This window comes from Lipotes vexillifer, unplaced genomic scaffold, assembly GCF_000442215.2.
Source record: "Lipotes vexillifer unplaced genomic scaffold, Lipotes_vexillifer_v1.1 scaffold182, whole genome shotgun sequence".
NCBI lineage: Eukaryota > Metazoa > Chordata > Mammalia > Artiodactyla > Lipotidae > Lipotes > Lipotes vexillifer.
In genome coordinates, this window is record NW_006798798.1 from 6,216,067 (window position 1) to 6,236,573 (window position 20,507).

The 20,507-nt window shown below is 50.4% G+C and overlaps 2 protein-coding genes across 2 annotated transcripts; one reads left to right on the top strand and one right to left on the bottom strand.

Moving 5' to 3' along the window:
- The first annotated feature begins 1,071 nt into the window (after nt 1–1,071).
- Nucleotides 1,072–8,757, top strand: CAPNS1 (calpain small subunit 1). The gene is made up of 11 exons (XM_007471030.1): nt 1,072–1,120; nt 2,223–2,455; nt 3,379–3,412; nt 3,685–3,774; nt 3,943–4,000; nt 4,098–4,162; nt 5,618–5,686; nt 5,788–5,866; nt 6,004–6,120; nt 8,016–8,074; nt 8,259–8,757. Exons 2-11 carry the CDS (start codon nt 2,241–2,243, stop codon nt 8,283–8,285), a joined length of 813 nt encoding a protein of 270 aa, XP_007471092.1. The 5' UTR covers nt 1,072–1,120; nt 2,223–2,240; the 3' UTR covers nt 8,286–8,757.
- A 704-nt stretch (nt 8,758–9,461) lies between these two features.
- COX7A1 (cytochrome c oxidase subunit 7A1) lies at nt 9,462–11,051 on the bottom strand. Its single transcript, XM_007471031.1, has 4 exons — nt 11,000–11,051; nt 10,203–10,289; nt 9,994–10,078; nt 9,462–9,596 (listed from the first exon to the last, which is right to left on the bottom strand). The coding sequence occupies exons 1-4, from the start codon at nt 11,012–11,014 to the stop codon at nt 9,541–9,543; spliced, it is 243 nt and encodes an 80-aa protein (XP_007471093.1). The 5' UTR covers nt 11,015–11,051; the 3' UTR covers nt 9,462–9,540.
- Nucleotides 11,052–20,507: the final 9,456 nt, after the last annotated feature.

The following is a 20,507-nucleotide window of genomic DNA, read 5'->3' on the forward strand; positions in this document are numbered from 1 at the left end:
TAGAAAGTGGGGGCATGGAAACCTTTGTTCGCATTTTACAGATTAGAAGATCGTTGCTCAGCTCACTGTTTTGGGATCCCAAATTATTAAGGGCAAAGTCAGGATTCAAACTCAGGCTGAGCCAGCTTCCCAGGGAGAGGCTAAAGGCTAGACAGCCAGACTGCCTGGGGGAGCCATATTTAGCTCCCTCTGAGGAGCCCTGAAAAGGTACTGGGCCCTCACAGGTTGGACGTTGGAAGCAGAGAGCAAGGGAAAGATACCCAAAGGTGGCTTCAGTTGCCATTTTCCCTCTCAGCTGCATTCCACACCCTGCCCACCACCCGACCTTGGGAACATCTAGCTTCAGAAACCAGGCTGTGGCCAGGGGACTCATCCTGTGTCTGGGCCCCTCTTTAGAGACTGTAAGACTGAGACTACACTTTGGGCCCGTCCAGGAAAAATGATTCTGGTGACCCTGACTCAGGGGGCCAAGGGGTGTGGATGGAGAAGGCACAAGACAGTCCAATTCGTAGGCTTAACTGGAACGCCATCAGGGCTGTGCCGCAGGATCCCCGCCACAGATGTGGGCTCTTGTTCCCGGACTGTGGGCCAAACATAATTCGGGGCCTCCAATTGCTGCTTGTCGCGACAAGGCTAGGATAGGGGACAAGTGCCAAGAGTCCCAAGAGTTCCTTTCCGAGGAGACCGAAAACCACATCTGTGAGCGGGTGGAGGCTGATTTTGGGGCGAACATTCACACTACAACACTAGGGGGTGACCTTGGGCACGACGAGTCCTCAAGTCACCTCGGAGTTCTCGTCCCCGGGTGCCTGCACCTGGAACCAATAAGTGTAGGGGAAAATCTCAGCTCTTTAAAGTCAAGGCGGTGTCGGAACGCTAAGCACCGGAAACGCAGGACCGAGCCTGGGCGGCCGCACCCCATTACAGGAGGCGGGGCCCGCAGGCACACGCGCAGTGTCAATGTCGGCTCTAGGACCGTGCGGATGCCGCTGGGCCGCCCCGCAAGTGCCTAATCCGGCCTCTTCCGCCTGAGTCACCCGCCCCTCCCTGCTGAGCCGGACGCAGCAGGAGGCCCCAGAGCAGCACAGACTAGCGGACCGGCCGACGCGCGAGCGAGGCGGTGAGCGCCCAGTCCGGACTCCCCCTGCACTCTGTAAACCCGGCCCTGGAGGCCTCCAGACCCGAAAAGATGCTTAAATCTTGTCCTCAGGGGTCCACCACACCCACGATCTCAGATTCGAACCCCCAGACCTGTCCGGCCCTAGTTATCCCGCCCCGGGGACTCTTCCACCCTCCCTCTCAGGATCTAAAATAGAAGCCCATGGATTTGAGAGGTACCCCGTAAATTCAGCCCTGGGTGTGGCCTCCAGGACCACGATCCTGGATCCAATTCTAACGGGGACTCCGTTATCCCGGGCCCCGGGGCTCACACTCAATATCTTAGACCCGAACCCATAGACACAGCGATGAGACTAATCCCGCTGCTGGTTGTACCTAAACCCTCAAGCCCACATTCTGAAGGCCGAAATTTTTTTTTTTTTTTTTTTTTTGCGGTACGCGGGCCTCTCACTGCCGCGGCCTCTCCCGTTGCGGAGCACAGGCTCCGGACGCGCAGGCTCAGCGGCCATGGCTCACGGGCCCAGCCGCTCCGCGGCATGTCGGATCCTCCCAGACCGGGGCACGAACCCGTGTGCCCTGCATTGGCAGGCGGAGTCTCAACCACTGCGCCACCAGGGAAGCCCTCAAGCCCACATTCTGGATTTACTAAACTCTGCTCCAGGAGCCTCCAGGCGGAGAATTTCTGATCCACGCTCCCGACCCACCCCAAACCCCTAAATCAGTCTTAGGGCTCTGGATCTCAGATTCGAGAGTCAGCTTGGGGCCCCCATCTTGAGAACCCCACTTGACCTGGCTGGTGTCTGGTGCTTAATGATGCCTATGCGTAGACTCAGCCCAGAGTCCTTCAAGCCAGACGCGGACCCTTTGGACTGGGAAGAGGTTTCAAACCTGATCTTGCTTCCCTATGCCACCCAGCCAAGAACTACCTTCCCCCAGAAGCCCAGACCCCGTCCCGAATGGACCCTCAAGCCGCAGCCGGAGGATAGGTCTCCGCCTAGCGGCTTCATATCACTCCCCCAAGTCCAGCAGTCAGAAATGCGTATTTCTGTGGGGGAAGGGGCGGGCTCAGGGACGAGACACCTGACCCCTTTTTCCCTACTCAGGAATCTTGAGTCACAGCCATGTTCCTGGTTAACTCGTTCTTGAAGGGTGGAGGCGGCGGCGGGGGAGGCGGGGGCCTGGGCGGGGGCCTAGGGAATGTGCTCGGAGGCCTGCTCAGCGGGCCAGTGGCGGTGGCTGCAGCAGGGACGGCGGCAGCAGCGTCGGCACAAGAAGGTGGCGGCGGTGGTGGCGGAACTGCCATGCGCATCCTGGGCGGGGTCATTAGCGCCATTAGGTAAGGCGGGGCCTGAGGAGGGGCGGGGCCTGGAGGATGAGGCTTGTCCAGCCAGAATAGAATGGGGTAACCTGGACACTGACCAGGAACCTTAATTAGGCTGGGCCGGGACTGGGCTAGGAGACCGGCCTTGAGGGGGCCGACCGTAATGAGTTCATGGGGGCGGGGCTTGACATGGGGCTAGTCTGTTGTGGGGACACAATCTGATGGGACCGGCGGGGCTTTGGGAGGTGGGGCTTAACGGGGCTGGCGCGGCCTACATCCGCTAACCTGGAGACAAACGTTAAGGGGGCGGAGCCAGTGAGGCTGGGTATCACTTCATGGGGGCACGGCTAGTCTTATGGGCGCGGCGTGGCCCTCGTAGGTGGGTCAATGAGGTGTGCCCAGAAGAGGTCTAACCGGGACAGGGGAAATGGCCTTGAAGGGGCAGGGCCTGGCTGGGAACTGGCTGGTTAAAATAGAAAAACGTCCTGGTGGAGGTAGGGCAGGGCGTCGGTAGGGGCCTCGTTAGTCTTGGCCACTGAGTGTGATCCCTTAAAGGGGTGAGAACTAATGGAGCTGGGGTGGGATCTTGGGAAGACACAAGTGTTCAGAAGCCGTGGCGATGGAGCAAGTTCCTAGACAGGTGGAACCCAGGAGGGTGGGGCCCCGGGAAGCTGTGGCCGAGCTTCTATGAAATGAGCTCCCGTCTTTTGAGAAATCTGCCATTGCGTGGGTGTGCTCTGGCAAGAGGGGGTCCTACCGTGGGGGCACAACCAGGGCAGCGAGGATAGGGACAGGTGAGGACAAGGACTGATGAGGCGGGCAGAGGGAACAGGTAGGTAGGGCGGCGAGCTGGGGGTTGGGGGCTTGGGGTGTGGGGGCTGGTGCTGCCCGTTGGAGGCCCCGCCCCCTGGCACTAACTCCCCCTTGTTTCCCTTCAGTGAGGCGGCTGCGCAGTACAACCCAGAGCCCCCGGTAAGCCACCCTTCACAATCGGAGACCCCTCTTCTTCAAAGGGACAAGGACCCATCCTTGTCCCTTTGAAGAAGCCCCACACTACTTATGAAATTTATCTCATTCTCTCCCTTGTAACATCCTTAAACTTAGCTATATCCACTCCCTATTCATTGACCACCTCTCATTCATTGGTCACTCAGCCACCTAGCCCACTCTGACTTTCCCACCTAAGGCTGTCCTGGCCAGGGCACCCCTCCCCCTACCTGCTCTGAGATCTCCTCCCTCTGCAGCCCCCTCGCACCCATTACTCCAACATCGAGGCCAATGAGAGTGAGGAGGTCCGGCAGTTCCGGAGGCTCTTTGCCCAGCTGGCTGGAGAGGTAAGTAACCTGGGGCCCCCAGAAGTGTCCTAACCCTTCCGTGCCTTCGCTCTGGATGCCCTTTACATGTACATTCGACCATGGCAATCCCAAAGTTCCCATCCTCCTTCATGACATGCCCAGACCCCTCTCAGTCACCCCTGACCCATTCCTAACTTCTCCTCCTAGGACATGGAGGTCAGTGCCACAGAACTCATGAACATTCTCAACAAAGTTGTGACCCGACGTGAGTGACTGGGGTCCACACACAGGGCAGGTTTAGAGGCATGGCGACTGGGGTAGCTGTGATCTCCGGCCTCTGACTTTCAACCTGCATCCCACAGATCCTGATCTGAAGACTGATGGTTTTGGCATTGACACATGTCGCAGCATGGTGGCTGTTATGGATGTATCCTTGAGGGCAGTCTGGCGGAGGCCTTGGTGAAGAGGGGATTTTCTTTTTTGCATTTCTTTTTTTTTTTTTTTTTGGCTGTGCTGCATGGTTTGTGGGATCTTGGTTCCCCAACCAGGGATTGAACCCGGGCCCTCGGCAGTGAGAGCAAGGACTCCTAACCACTGGACTGCCAGGGAATTCCCAAGAGGGGATTTTCTGAGAGCATGACTGGGGCGGTCAGTGTGTAGCTTTCATATCCACAGATGTAGACATGTATATATCCCAACACACACCCACCTTGGACATGCGGCAATACATAATAACATCAGCTGTCATAACATGTTTCATCGGGTTAAACAAATCCAGCTCTGCCCTTAGCAAGGTTACTGAGCCTCTCTGTGGCTCAATTTGCCTCTCTGTAAAATCGGGTGAATGATAATGGTGATACCAAATTGGAGTTACATGCAAAAGGTTTAGCACAGTACATAGCACATAAGTGGTGTGTACATGCTAACTGTTACCATGATCTCACCCAGGTAGATTTTTCAGCTCTGAATATGTTTCTCTGTCACTGGGGTATAATACTGGTGGGACTGGTGTCTTGAGGATTTAATGACAAAAGTGACGTTCCTGAGAAGCTTATCACTATCTGATGTGTACTTGGTCATTTGATAAGTCTTGGCCATTGTTGCTATTTATTGAGAATTTATCAAGTGCCAACCCCTGAGCTAAGGGCTTTATACCAATATACAGCCCTCTCATTCACTTTTATTTATTTATTTATGTATTTTTTGGCTGCGTTGGGTCTTCGTTGCTGCGTGTGGGCTTTCTCTAGTTGCCGCAAGCGGGGGCTACTCTTCGTTGTGATGCGCAGGCTTCTCATTGCGGTGGCTTCTCTTGTTGCGGAGCACGGGCTCTAGGCACGAGGGCTTCAGTAGTTGTGGCACGCGGGCTCAGTAGTTGTGGCCCGTGGGCTCTAGAGCGCAGGCTCAGTAGTTGTGGCGCATGGGCTTAGTTGCTCTGGGGCATGTGGGATCTTCCCAGACCAGGGCTCGAACCCATGTCCCCTGCATTGTGAGGCGGATTCTTAACAACTGTGCCACCAGGGAAGCCCCTCATTCACTTTTTATCACAAACCCATCAGGTATTACTCTCATCACCTTATTTCCTTAGAGTTCTAAGATACCCTTGTTTTTTACATGTCCTAACATTTATAACATTGAATTACTGTTGAAGAATTTTATAAATGAAGAATTCCCCATGGTTATGTTTAAAGAGAGTCCTTATCATTTAGAAATATAGACTAAAATAAGTATGGCAAAATGAACAATGAAGCCACACCTAAGGTGACATGACTAGGGTGGGATGGGAACTGGAGTTTTAGCCCAGGTTCCCCTCCTTGGCCATGACCATCATCATGTACACAGTGCACACATCTGGGTACATTTATTCTTAACACCCTCTCACCAGAGTGACACGACCGGCAAGCTGGGCTTCGAGGAATTCAAGTACTTGTGGAACAACATCAAAAAGTGGCAGGTGTGTGCAGCCTCTGAAACTCCTAGCACAAAGACCCCCAAGCCATGGAGATGCCATGCCCCATGATGCTTAGTTGAACCCTGACCTCCTTGTCCCCACAGGCCATATACAAACAGTTTGACATTGACTGTTCAGGGACCATTGGCAGCAGTGAACTCCCGGGGGCCTTTGAGGCAGCAGGTGTGGCTGGCGGGAACGTGATGGGGCTGGGGGTGGGACTGGTGAGGCAGCCCCCACTGAGCTGGGCTGAGCCTGAATCCTGGGGCTGGGAGGGCTGGGCTATGTGGCCCCCACACCTGAGAGACAGTCGTTGTCAGGATTCCACCTGAATGAGCATCTCTACAACATGATCATCCGACGCTACTCAGATGAGGAAGGGAACATGGATTTTGACAACTTCATCAGCTGCCTGGTCAGACTGGATGCCATGTTCCGTGAGTGACACCCCAGCTCTCTTCCTGGGTGGGGATTTGTCCAACTTCCATTCCGCCAAGCCTCCTCTGAGCCTGACCCCGAGGTGGGCAATGTTAGGGGCACAGCAGCGACTGAAATAGCCCTAGTTTCTGCCCGCATGTCGCTCACAGTCCAGAGGAGGAGAGGCAAATTCCCAGACAGTGACAGCTCACAGTGGTTACGGCTGGGATCTGGGAAGCCTAGGCAGAGTGATGAGGGCTGTGAGGGGGAAGCTCAGGGCAGATTGGGTTTAGATTTGTGACTGGGGGAGCTCTCACAGCTATTCAGCCCTAACAAGGTACCTGATGCAGCTTAAGGGGTCAAGGAGGGCTTCCTGGAGGAGGGAGGGCACATGTGAGTTGAGACCTGATGGATGAGGAAGAGTGACCCCAGCAAGAGGGTGGGGACGAGCGTGGCAGCGGGAATAGCCTGTGCAAAGGCCTAGAAAGGAAAGAGTAGATGGTGCTTTGGATGATTTTGGTTGGGCTCGGTTCAGAGTGCTAAAAAGGAAGGGGGTGGGATGGGGAGACATAAGGCTGGGAGGGGTCAGTCGGGGCTGGATCATGAGGGCTCTTGTGAACATTAACGCACTGAATCCTTAACACAGCCCTGTGAAGTGGGAATTATTGTCCCCATTTTCTGGAGGAGGAACCTAGGGTTCAAGAAGGCAAAATTTCTTGCTCACAGCCACTTAGCTAGGAAGTTGCAAAGCTAGAATTTGAACTCAGATTTGTCTGAGAGAGTTGCATAAAAGGAGGCAGGAGCAAGGGGCCTGGTCAGGCTGTGCAGGCTGTGAATGCCAAGTTCAGGGGTGCTCAGACTCTACTGGGGACAGTGGACAGGGTCCAGGCAGGGGAATGACAGGGTCTCGGGTTTAGCTTTAGGAAGATCTCCCGGCGTCCCAAGAGCCCAGGGAGGACAATGCATTAAGAGCATGGGGAGAGGAAAAGGGGCAGGTATGTCGGGGACATGAAGGGAAGGTGGGAGAGGACAATAGGGCAGATGATGCCAAAAGTCATGTATGAGAGGGCCCAAGAAATGGCCTTGGATTTACCAGCAAGAGGGCCAGTAGTGAGTGCAGCATCTGGGGTACCAGGTGAGTGGGCCCTTGAGGGTGGTAACTGAGTGGTGAGTGACAGACAAGCCACAAAGACAGTATGGGAGCCTGTTTGCCTACAGGTTTGGCAGTGAGTGAGGAACATGGAGTTGAGTTTCAGGGCAGGAGTGGGGACCACACGAGGCTGTAGGAGCAGGAAGTGCAGCGCCTCCTTCCTGTAGCCCGCTTAGGCTGGAACCGTGTGGAGCCAGTCGGTGGGAGGCTGGGGCTTGGGCAGAGGGGTGATGGGGGGCATGCAGGTCAGGATATGGAGCCCATTACTGAGGTGGGTAGCAGTCTGGGTTCCAATCCCAGTTTCCTGACTTTTTCGCTGTGTGACATGGGGCACATCACTGCACTTCTCTGTGCCTTATTTTTTTTTTTTTCATTATAAAAAATTTTTATTTATTTTGGCTGCGCTGGGTCTTAGTTGTGGCACGCAGGATCTTTGTTGTGGCATGCAGGATATTTTTTTGTTTTTAGTGGCGGCATGTGGACTTCTTAGTTGTGGCATGCATGCGGGACCTAGCTCCCGAACCAGGGATTGAACCCGGGCCCACTGCATTGAGAGTGTGGAGTGTTACCCACTGGACCACCAGGGAAATCCCTCTGTGCCTTAATTTTAAATGACACTTATCTCACAGAATCGGATTAAATGAGTTCATACATGGAAAGCGCTTTATACATTGCTTGGCACAGAGTGCTAGCCATTATTGTCATTCCATATATTAATATATTTTTATCCTAAAAGCCAATCCCTCCAACCCTTCCTTTCTCCAGGTGCCTTCAAATCTCTTGACAAAGATGGCACTGGACAAATCCAGGTGAACATCCAGGAGGTAAGAACCCCATCCTGGGATGTGGGATCCTAGCAGGGGGCCCCTCCCCTCAGTCCCCTGTACCAGCTCTGGGCTGGGGCTCCCTCCCTCCTATTTTCCCAGCGACCCCTGGGTGAGGGCAGAGAAGGGCTGCTGGTATTCTTAGGTTCCCTGATCCTCACTCTCGGTGCCTTCCTCTCCCCAGTGGCTACAGCTGACCATGTATTCCTGAATGGGAGTCCCAGACCTGCCCCCTCATCGCCTCGCTGTAGGAGTCACCTTGGACTCTTCAGTCTCCCCCAGGGTTGATCCTGTTTGCAGTCACATCTTCATGGCTCCTGCTGACCCACAGGCCTTTCTGTTCTCCCAGCCCTTGACACCCGGATTCTCAGTCAACAGCCAGGGCTCAACATGCTTCAACACACCCTGCCCCAGCACATCCATCTCACATCTACTCCATAACCCCTCTCTTGCTTCTGTGCCAAGCCCAATGTTTGTGTTGCTTGTACACCCCAAGGGCCCTTCTCTCAGTTCTGGGAGGATCACTCCAGTCCCTACACACCCTGGCACACCCATTCAGTTACCACCCAGGCAGCTGAACTCCAGGCCATAACAGGCCACATGCCCCAGTGCCTTTGTATTCTGCTCCCCAGCCTGCCAGGCCCAGGAGGAAATAAATGCACCCTAGTTGCTGCTCTTTCTGAGATCTGCCTCCTGTTCTGTGAGTTGAGGGGTGTCTCTGGCTCTGTTTGGGGCAGAGGGAGTCTGTCTCCGCCTGTCTTCTAGGCCTGGTCTTTTTTCAAATTCTGGATCCCAGCTGAGCTGTAGCCTCATTCTTTTTGGTTTTTTTTTTGGCCCCTCTGCATGTGGGATCTTAGTTCCCTGATCCAGGATTGAACCTGCATTGGAAGCGTGGAGTCTTAACCACTGGACCTCCAGGGAAGTCCCTGTAGCCTCAATCTTGCTGAGATCTCTCACAGATCCTGTGGAGGCCAAGACTAGAAGCCTGGACCATCTCTGCTTCTGCTCCAAGAGCCATGCTGGTGGGAAGTCTTAGTGCTACCCCTGGCTCTGTCCCCCAAGGCCATGTTTGCCCCTCTCAGCTTCTGTGCTTGAGTGAATCTGTCCTCACTTGCCTCTGCCTCTGTGTGTCATACATTATGCTCAGCATCTTCCTTCCCACCCTCTGGCCTCTGCAGGGAGAGGGGCTGCTCTCCCAGGATACAAAGCCCCTGTCCCATTCCAAGTCCCCAGGCCCTGAGGGGCAGCCCAGGGGTGCTGGGAGGGCTAAGAGGCAGCGATATCCTAGGGATAGCCCTGGTCTAGGTCGGAGACTCAGGGCTGCGGCAATGGTCTGTCCACAGGGCAGAGATCACTTGCTGGTGGAAGGCGGGGAGGTACACACACAGAGGACAGAGCCGGGCTGGCTTCCCCAAGAAGCCAGCACATTTATTGATGCTTGTTCAGGTCCTGCAGACTTCTTGGTTTCACTTCTTTTGAGGGAAGGAGGCCCAGCCAAGGCAGTACAGGCTGTAGACAGTGCCTAGGGAGGGAGTGTGGGGGGATACAGAATGAGACCCTAATTCCCTCCCTGAGCCCCCTGCAGGCTCCCCAGTCACCATCCTGGATCTCAGCCCTACTTCAGGCTTCAGCTCCCTTCCCAAACTGCACTTCAACTGGGGAAATCCTGGACCTTGATCCAGACCGGGCTTTGGGCTTTCTACCCGGACCCATCACTAGCCCAGCCGCCCTCCTGGGACAGAATCCCAAGCCCTAGGGTGCTTCCTCCCTATTTGCCAGCCCAGAGCCCCATACCGTCCCACACCAGCTCAGAACCCAATCCCCTCCCCAAACCCCAGCGCTGGAACCAGCCCCTTCCCCTCTCCATCTCGAGTCCCGCCCCCTCCCGCAGTTCAGGCCGAGCCGGGCCCTGCACTCACCTCCCAGGCACAGAGCCATTGTCACTCGATACAGGATGTTGTCGGTTAGACCGCCCTTCAAGTGCACCGGGAGGTCATTGTCCGCCTGGATGTTGGGGGTAAAAGATTGGAAAGGCGCTGCCTACTCGGTAGACCTTAAGCCCCTGCCTCCCCCAACTCGTCTTCAGGACCAAGCAGGCGGCCCCGGGTCCTCCCCCCGCCCCGCCTACCTGGAAGAGTTTCTGTTTCTCAGCCACTCGGTTCTCGAAGCGGTTCCGGGCGGTTGAGCTAAAGGAGCGTACCAGTGCCTGGGAGACCTGTGGAGAGGGGATGGCTGGGTATTGGAGGCGCCTGGAGGGGTGTCCCGGAGGAGGTCCCGCTGGGGAGAGGGTGTCGGACTTTCCGAGGCTCTGACTCGGGGAAGGTCCTGTCCCTTGGGAGCGTCTCAAAGGCAAGATCCGAACTGGCAGCAAGAGTGGGGGAGGGTGTCCTGTCAAGAAAGGCCCAGAAGGGGACTCGTGCCTAGAGGGTCTGGCTTGGAGGTTATCAGGCTGTCTAGAGGGTACTATTGGAAGAGGATTGGACCCAGAAGGGAGACTGTGTTCTGCGGGCCCAAGTCCCGGAGAGGGTTTTTGCAGTTTCCTGGGTTAATGGGAGCTCAGGCGCTGGGAACGTCAGGACTGGATCTGGAGTGCCTGGGGGATTTCCCGGCTGCCCGAGAGCTTCGGCGGCGGGGAAGGGGTGTTACGTTCCGGGTGCCTAAGTCCCGAGGTATTACGGGAGCCCTGGATGAAGGTCAGAAGTTCAAACTCGGGGCTTTGGGCCATGTTAACGGGTTCCCGGCTGTCTCAGAAGCTCTTGGACTGGGAGCTGGGGGGAAGGGGCCCCAGGCTTATTAGGAGGGAGTCCCGAGCCCTGAAGGGGGCTCACGTTCCAAGTCCCCAGATCCCGGAATGTTTGGGGAGTCTCGTATGGGGGCGAGGGCTTCCGGGTTGGGGGCCCCAGCCCGACCCGTGGGGGCCCTCACCCGCAGGGCCCTCATCCTGCGTCCTCTTCGGCCGGAGTCACCTCCCCTCACCGCCCAAGGACAGACGGTGCCCTCCCCTCCGGGGGAGTCCCAGGCCACGCCCTCGGTGAGCCCCAGGACAGCGAGGTCCCGGCGGCCGCTTTCCGGTTCGTCCAATAGGTGGGCGGAGAAGACGCTGCAACCCCATCCCCGCATCCCAGCGCCAAATGGTTGGAGCGCCCATCTGTTACTCATCTCGGAATTCTGTTGGTCCGCGTGGAGAGGAAAGCGGTTCCAGAGAATTCATTTTGGGGTTGTTTCTGCGGTGATATCGGCCTGGGGCAAGTGCAAGTCCTCCGTCGGGTCCCTCGGATCTCTTCCTATCCGACTGACGTTGGAGAGCGAGTAAAGGAAGGTAAGATACCATCTTTCATTATGTCAAGTGCGGTCCTTTTTCCTCCCATGTTGAAACAGATTGCTGTGGCTTTGGCTAAACGTCAGTGTTCATTTTGGGTTTAGGGACCATGTAGTACGGAAAATGCACTCGACTCACCTCATCCAGGTGGGTGATGGGAACCAAGAAAGTAGATTACGCCCGTGTCTCATACTCACGGGGGCATATGCTGCTTCCTCACTGAGTGGAATGAAAGGCAGGATAATTTTCCTTGTTTAAATAGTTATTTTTCATTATCTCTCTTGGTTTATTGTGAATCCATGTAGCTGACTCTGCATAAATTAAACATGCACAAAATGACTCCCCTGCATAGCCACCATCTTTGCTTCTTCATTCATATCTTACCCCCACCTCCGCCCTGGAAAACGGTGTAGTTGCTCTATTTATCTATCTGCTGACTTTAGACTCCACTGCATCCCCAGCACCTGGCGCATGGGTGGATTTTTTTTTTTTTTTTTTTTTTTTTTTTTTTTTGTGGCTGAGTTGGGTCTTTGTTGCTGCCCGGGGGCTTTCTCTAGTTGTGGAGAGGGGGCTACGCTTCGTTGCGGTGCGTGGGCTTCTCATTGCGGTGGCTTCTCTTGTTGCGGAGCACGGGCTTGAGGCACATGGGCTCAGTAGTTGTGGCTCATGGGCTCAGTAGTTGTGGTGCACTGGCTTAGTTGCTCTGCGGCACGTGGGATCTTCCTGGACCAGGGCTCGAACCGCGTTGGCAGGCAGGTTCTTAACCACTGCGCCACCAGGGAAGTCTCGCATGGGTAGATTTGATAAGTATTCGTTGAAGGAAATACAGTATAACCCAAATGTTCTCTAACTTGGTTGCTCCCACCCACTTAACAAAGAAGGACCTCAGTGCTTCACCTAGATTCTAGTCATCTAGATATTTCTGGGCATCCCCAGGAAGTGGCCGCACATGTGCTCACTTACCCAGCTGTCCCCTGTTACCTGCAGTCATTTAGGATCAGTATTCAGGGAAGAAAATAGAAATTGCTCTGAGAATTGGATACCAGAAAGTTTGGAAAGGCTGAAGGAGTGCCTTCTAAGCAGGGCTGCTACCTAATTTATGGGGCCTTGTGCAAAATGAAAACGTGGGATCTCTCGTTCAAACAGCAGGGAAAAAAATTGCTGTTAAAAATACTAAAATATAAAGCTTTTTTTCTTTCTTCCATGATTGCTCTTAACCTGTCATGATGTTTTTAATTTGCTATTCAATGTCATGCTCCCTAGAGTAAGGGATACCCTGGGGTGAGTACAAACTCTCACAGTCACCTGGGAGACCTGCCTTGCGACTTTGTGCGTGGCGTGCGTACACACACGGCTGCTGGCTGCTGGGTTCTCCTCTCCCCACCAGCCACTGAACCAACTCGTACCCTGGCCAGAGATGGAGAAGTCAAACAAGGCATCTCTCCTTCCCACGGGCTTGCTCCCTACAGGGTGATTCAACTTCCCTTTCAAGAAGAGCCAGGAACCTGGATCAAAGGTGGGCAGGACCCTCGCCCCTGCCGGGTCACCTGCTAAATGTGCCATTGAGTGCCAACTGAGGAGGGGGTAGCTGCCACTCTGCCCTGCCCTCAGAGGCCATGGGATGTGTGTGGTGGGCCTTGACCCTCCCTACGCCCAGGCCCCCAGGAGGCAGAAGAATAGGCAGCTAAGAGCCTGTCTCAGGGAGGTGGAGAGTGGTGGGAGGAGAGAATGCACACGGTTCAGGCTCCAAGTCCCTGGTGCCTGCTCCATCATCCCAGCCAACTTCACTTATAAAACACAAATTCAAAGATAACGTGAAGAATTACAAGACGGCAGCCACAGAGCATTAAACCTCACGCTTCTGAGGGGAATTCCGTGGAGGTCCAGAGGTTAGGACTCTGCGCTTTCCCTGCTGAGGACTCGGGTTTGATGCCCTGCTTGGGGAAGTAAGATACTGCAAGCCTCTCGGGCAAAGAACAAACAAACAAAAACCTACCACACTTATGAGTGTGGGGCTCTGTGCAACTGCACTGGACATATGCCTTGCTTTTAGGCTAGTCCTGTAGGAATGAGTCTCAGGACCTAGGAAAACTGACCTAGGAAAGCTGTTCTCTGATGCTGCCCCTGCAAGGATAGAGTCCAGAACACACCCTGTAGCACTGACCTTGATCAGGAAGCCCTAGGCAAGAAGCTGCTGCTGCCATCACTCAGGTCTCCTTTAGGAATGGATGGGTTCATCCACTTGCAGGACAAAAGGGCTCAACTTCAGGATAAAGAACCAGCTGGGGGATGTAAGCTCTGCTGCCCTGTGTTAGCGTGAACACTTATTGCTATAACAAAAAGGCACCAAAATTCTGTGGTTTAAAGAACACAGAACTTATATACCAACCAATCTCAACATGTGGACTTTATTTGGATCTTGATATGAACAAACAGTAAAAAAAACAAAAAACAAAAAACAAACCCAAACATTTTTAAGACAATTGGAAATTTGGACAATGATTGACTTTTCCCTCAACATTTTATGAAAAATTTCAAAGATACAGAAAGGGTGAAGAAAGCTTCTAGTAAACATTCATATCCCCACCACCTAGATTCTATAATAAATATTTTGCTACATTTGCTTTATCACAGAACTAGCCATCTATGTATGCCTCTATCAATCCATCAAGCCACATCTTTTTTTTTGGTTGTGCTGCCTGGCATGTAGGATCTTAGTTCCCTGACCAGGGATCCAACCCACGCCCCCTGCAGTGGAAGCGCGGAGTCTTAAACACTGGACTGCCAGGGAAGTCCCCCATATCATTTTTTGATCCATGTCAAAGTAGATTGCAGATATCAGAACTCTTACTTCAAATACTTCGGCATGTGTGCTTAACTAGACTGCTTAGATATTTTATTATGGTAAATAATTTAAAATTTTATAGCTCTTGTGGTTGTGTTTTTAAACAATGAGTCTCTACGCTTTAGAAATACATACTCAAATATTTTTTGGTGGAATGGTATGAGTTCTAGTATATAAATGCCAAGTGACAAATGTAGCAGCTTAAAACAACAATAAACATTATTTCACAGTTTCTGTTGGTCAGGAGTCTAAGGGTGTTTTAGCTCAGCTACAGTCTCACAGCTCAGGATAGAGGTTGGCAGGAGCCCACCAGGATTTACCTGTCAAGCGTGGGGAGAGACTGATTCCAGCCAAGCAGCCTTCCAGAGTCCAGAACCAAGCTTTGGTATCTCTCTGCTGCCATCTTGTGGCAGGTCTGGAAAAACAGCTCCTCCCACCGCTACCTTCCCACACACCAATCCCTTTTTGATGATGTTTTAGGACTTGCTTTTTAAAAACTTCTTACTTTCATCCACCCAGTTGCTGAATAGATCATGAGCTCAAGATGGTTTAAAATTCGTTAAGTGTGAATGGGAAGAAAAGTCTTCTTTCCTCTGAGGACTCTCTGCATTCCTCTCCAGGGGAACCATTCTGTGTTGTTTCTTGTGTATCCTTACAGGGAAATTTTATGCATATAAAATAAATAAATAAACCCTCCAAATACAACAACAAAACCACAAAAATATACTCAGCCTCCCCCTGTCATAAAAGGATAATTTGTTCCTGAAATCAGCGAATTCATTCAGTAATGCTTATTGATCCTGATTTGAACAAGCAATGTGTATGTTTTCAACAAACAAAAAATATAAAAATAATATGACCCAATGGGGAAATGTGAACACAGCCTGAAATTTTTATTATATGAAGGAATTAATGTTAATTGTTTAGGGGCGATATGGAGCTTAAAACCATATACAAGCCCCTGTGTCCCTGATTTTTTAAGTAAAAGGCTTTTGCTTTAGTCTCCCAGTCCTCCCTAGAGTCCCAAAAGGCTGACTCAAGAGTTATAAAATGATTAGGAGGGCTTCCCTGGTGGCGCAGTGGTTGGAAGTCCGCCTGCCGATGCAGGGGACACGGGTTCGTGCCCCGGTCCGGGAAGATCCCACATGCTGCGGAGCGGCTGGGCCCGTGAGCCATGGCCGCTGAGCCTGCGCGTCCGGAGCCTGTGCTCCGCAACGGGAGAGGCTGCAACAGTGAAAGGCCCGCGGACCACCAAAAAATAAAAAAATTTAAAAAATGATTAGAAAATGTGAAGATGTGGAAATAAGAAATAGCTGTTGGGCTGGGAAACTGGTAACAATTTAGACTATAAATCAACCATGTAGCAGAGTCACTGAACTCCCAGTTCCCTGAAAGACATAAAGGTCTGACACACATTCCTAAGTTGGTCCTGTAAGGAACCAGACTCCCACCAGATGGAAACTGCTGGCCTCAAGAACTTAGACCCCAGACCGGTTGAAACCAGAAGACTTACGATGTGTAGAACTTCACCTTGATGCCAACCAATCAATCAACAAATTTCAGTATCATAGCTCCAGTGTTTGAACAAAATATATTATTTCATTAATTCAGCTCTTTGATGAGCTTCATTTTAACAATTCTTGCTGCATTTTTAAATGCATCTAATAAGATTCAGAAGAATCTTTTTGGGTGCCAAAGCTTTGTTATATAAGATATTATTCCTATAATTCTTCCAACAGTTTAATAGCTCCACTATGTTTTCTGGTCATACTTGTAGCTCCATTGCTTGTACTTCCTTTAAAATTTTTTCAGTTTAATGTGTACTGATTAACAATGCATTTTAATAATCCTGTTAATATGTTCAATCCTGTGAGTATAAAGTTAAATTTAAATAAAACTAAACTGGGACTTCCCTGGTAGCACAGTGGTTAAGAATATGCCTGCCAGTGCAGGGGACACAGGTTCGAGCCCTGGTCGGGGAAGATCCCACATACCACGGAGCAACAAAGCCCCTGCGACACAGCTACTGAGCCTGCGCTCTAGAGCCCGCGAGCCACAACTATTGGAGCCTGTGCTCAGCAACAAGAGAAGCCACCACAATGAGAAGCCCGCACTCGCTGCAACTAGAGAAAGCCCGCGCACAGCAACGAAGACCCAATGCAGCCAAAAATAAATAAATAAATAAATTTAAAAATAAATAATTAAATAAAACTAAACTTTCATAAAATTATCTTTTTTTTTTTTTTTTTTTTGGCCATGCCATGCAACTTGCACGATCTTGTTCCCCCCGACCAGGGATTGAACCTGCACCTTCAGTAGTGAAAGCATAAAGTCCTAACCACTGGCCCACCAGGGAATTCCCAGAATAAGTTTTTTGACTGATACCGTGCCACGCCAAATATAAGTACGATAAAAATAATGCTGAGGTAAAAGAACCCTCCTTAAACAATGCAATCAAAACAGATTACCCCACCAGGTAAAGAACCTAGCTGAGGTTCTGGCTGAGGGTGGTGGAAATGCAGAATGGGTTGTGGAAGAAGGAAGATACCAATTATGACCTGGTGACCAGTTACAAAAATGAGGATTGTAGTGACTTTGCATATTTCCTGTTTGCCTATTACTTGTATATGCTAACTGTTTTCTTCTTCTCTTTCCTTCATCCATTTTTATTTTATATGCAAGTTGTTGGAAGTTAATTTACAATTTGGCCTTAAACTAGTATTTAGTCAGAGTGACTGAATTTGAGTAGTAGTACAGCCAGCGATGGACACAATGACTCTTGGGTCTGTGTATCTCCTTATTTGGGGGAAAGGGTGAGAATTTCTTCATCTGTAAGGAAGACAGCTGTATCTTGTTAGATACAACCATAAAGTTTTTCTTGTTTTTGCTGTTGTATAGAGGTTCACACCTGTGTAGAGGGTGCATATGGATGATAATTAGTCAAAGGGGTAGATTGTGTTGATTATTGATTTATTGCCGTTTAGCTCTAAATTTGCCCCCCTTTTTTTAACATCTTTATTGGGGTATAATTGCTTTACAATGGTGTGTTAGTTTCTGCTTTATAACAAAGTGAATCAGTTATACATATACGTATATCCCCATATCCCCTCCCTCTTGTGTCTCCCTCCCTCCCTATCCCACCCCTCTAGGTGGTCACAAAGCACCGAGGTGATCTCCCTGTGCTATGCGGCTGCTTCTCACTATCTATTTTACGTTTGGTAGTGTATATATGTCCATGCCACTCTCTCACTTTGTCCCAGCTTACCCTTCCCCCTCCCCGTATGCTCAAGTCCATGCTCTAGTAGGTCTGTGTCTTTATTCCCGTCTTGCCCCTAGGTTCTTCATGACCACTTTTTTTTTTTTTTTTTTTTTAGATTCCATATATATGGGTTAGCATACGGTATTTGTTTTTTCTCTTTCTGACTTACTTCACTCTGTATGACAGACTCTAGGTCCATTCACCTCACTACAAATAACTCAATTTCGTTTCTTTTTATGGCTGAGTAATATTCCTAAATTTGCCCTTTTGTCTGCTTTGTGAAAACAAATATGGACCCATTAAACAAATATTTTTCCTTTGCCAGCTGGCATGATGATAAGCTTCATCAGTAGAGTTTGATGGAGAGAGATTGCAGAATGAAAAAGGGTTCTGCATCCTGGTTCTGGTGTGCTCGATTGCCAGGCTCCTGGCAATGTGCTTGGCTTCCCCAGTGCCCAGCTCCTACAGTATGGGCAGTTTCTCCAGCACCAGGTTCCTACAGCGTTCTCAGCTTCTCCAGAACCAGGGCCTGCACTACAGCGCATAGCAGCCAAGCAGCACCTAGTGGCCTGCAGCTTTCTTTAGTACCTCCCTTGGGTGGTTTTATAGCAGAGTGCCTCGGGTGAGGCACTTCCCCTTGATCACACTAGAGTGGATTTCCAGCAAGTTCCAAAGGGCAAATTTCCAGCAAAATCCACTAGCACTTCTCGCCATTTGGTGAGCCATAGCCATGCCCTCTCCAACAAGGTCTGGATCTCAGCCCCAGGAGGGCCTCTTCCTTGGGTGCTCTATATCAGGCCTTGGGGAGCTGTGGAAATTGGATGGCCTCTAAGAGTTTTCCAAGTTGGGACAATGGGGCTGGAATCCCCAGCATCAACTAGTAATTGGAGACAGGCATACCTCGTTTTATTGCATTTCACTTTATTGTGCCTTGCAGATTTTGTGGTTTTTACTAAGTAAAGTTTTGTGACAACCCTGTGTTGTCAGATGAAGGTTAGCATTTTTTAGCAATAAAGTATCTTTAAATTAAGGTATGTACTAAAAAAAGATATAATGCTCTTGCACACTTAATAAATTACAGTATAGTATAAAATAAACATAACTTTTTTTAATTTTTAAATTTTTTTTTGGTACACGGGCCTCTCACTGTTGTGGCCTCTCCCGTTGTGGAGCACAGGCTCCGGACGCGCAGGCTCACCGGCCATGGCTCACGGGCCCAGCCGCTCCGCAGCATGTGGGATCTTCCCGGACCGGGGCACGAACCCGTGTCCCCTGCATCGGCAGGCGGACTCTCAACCACTGCACCACCAGGGAAGCCCAATATTTATTTATTTATTTGGTCGCGCCAGTCTTAGTTGCAGCAGGCAGGCTCCTTAGTTATGGCATGTGAACTCTTAGCTGCATCACACATATAGGATCTAGTTCCCTGACCAGGGATCGAATCCGGGCCCCCTGCATTGGGAGTGCGGAGTCTTAACCACTCCTCCACCAGGGAAGTCCCTAAACATAACTTTCATATGCACTGGGAAACCAAAAATTGGTGTGACTCACTTTATTGCTGTATTTACTTTATTATGGTGCTCTGGAACCAAGCTCACAATGTCTCTGATGTATGCATGCTATCTCTGGGAAGGGGATATTACATGGAAACCTTTATTTTATTTTACTTTGTTTTTCTTTTTAAAATTTTTAAAATTTAGATATAATTGACATATAATGATTAGTTTAGGTGTACAACATAATGATTTGGTATTTGTATATATTGCAAAATGACCACCACAATAAGTCTAGTTAACCTCCAACACTACACATAGTTATAAATTGAAACCTTTCTTTAGCTGAGAGCATGCACTAGGAGGAACTCAGATGCAAGGCATTGCTAGCCAGTGCTCTAAGCAGATGAAGGATTGAGTGCCTTGGTCCTGAAACAGTGATCTGGGCAGCATATCAAAGCATCCATCCTCTGGACATATCATCAGGTGGGTGTGCTGTATGTCCATGTATGTTTAATTAAATTCCTTTTGCAATAGGGATTTCCCTCATGGTCCAGTGGTTAAGACTCTGTGCTCCCAATGCAGGGGGCATGGGTTTGAGTCCTGATCAGGGAACTAAGATCCTGCATGCTGTGCAGCATAGCCAAAAACAAATCAATAAATAATAAAATTTTTTTTTGCAAGAATATAATTATAGAGAAATATATTGTGGCATGACATTTTCATTGAATTTTTTTTTTTTTTGCGGTACGCGGGCCTCTCACTGTTGTGGCCTCTCCCGTTGCGGAGCACAGGCTCCGGACGCGCAGGCTCAGCGGCCATGGCTCACGGGCCCAGCCGCTCCGCAGCACGTGGGATCTTCCCGGACCGGGGCACGAACCCGTGTCCCCTGCATTGGCAGGCGGACTCTCAACCACTGCACCACCAGGGAAGCCCTTTCATTGAATTTTATACATTTGATAAAACCATTAAAAAAGTAATCTTCATTATGTAGTCTTGTATGTATTTCCTTTTATAATGTGGCTCCAAGAAGTCTGCTGAATCAGCATTTTTCTCAATATTTCCATTATTTATGTCTCCAGATCCAGCAGTGGAACTTGAACACATCTCTTCATTTCATCATTCTTTTTCTTCTAATAATAAAACCATCCATTCTAAGGATAGTTAATATCAGTTCAAATAACATGTACAACTGGATTTTTTAGAAGTCTCATTTAATAATGTCCTTTCAAAAAATGCACTGAAAGTTGGTAACTGCAACTCAGTGGAACATTTGTTTTGCTAGCAGCAGATAAAATTCTCTCAAATTTCACTTCATAACTAAGCAGAAGTGCCAGTATGAAGTTAACCTCAGAAATTTGACTAAAGGGGTGAACTTTTCTGCAAATTTCCAAAAAGCATATTAGTAGTCCCCATTCCCTCCTTCCCTTCCTCCTCATACCCAGGGGTAGTTGTGAACCTTGTGGTCAAAAATAAGATGATAGATAAGAGTAAAGTGCAGTGCCAAGAGCATCCAG

Excerpts from the sequence above, each read along its gene's own strand:
- CAPNS1 (XM_007471030.1), top strand. The coding sequence starts at position 2,241 with ATGTTCCTGGTTAACTCGTTCTTGAAGGGTGGAGGCGGCGGCGGGGGA. Across the intron at positions 2,456-3,378 it reads GGGGTCATTAGCGCCATTAG|TGAGGCGGCTGCGCAGTACA; the intron begins GTAAGGCGGGGC and ends GTTTCCCTTCAG. Across the intron at positions 4,001-4,097 it reads CAACAAAGTTGTGACCCGAC|ATCCTGATCTGAAGACTGAT; the intron begins GTGAGTGACTGG and ends TGCATCCCACAG.
- COX7A1 (XM_007471031.1), bottom strand. Across the intron at positions 10,079-10,202 it reads AGAAACAGAAACTCTTCCAG|GCGGACAATGACCTCCCGGT; the intron begins GTAGGCGGGGCG and ends CCCAACATCCAG. Across the intron at positions 9,597-9,993 it reads AATGGCTCTGTGCCTGGGAG|GCACTGTCTACAGCCTGTAC; the intron begins GTGAGTGCAGGG and ends CTCCCTCCCTAG.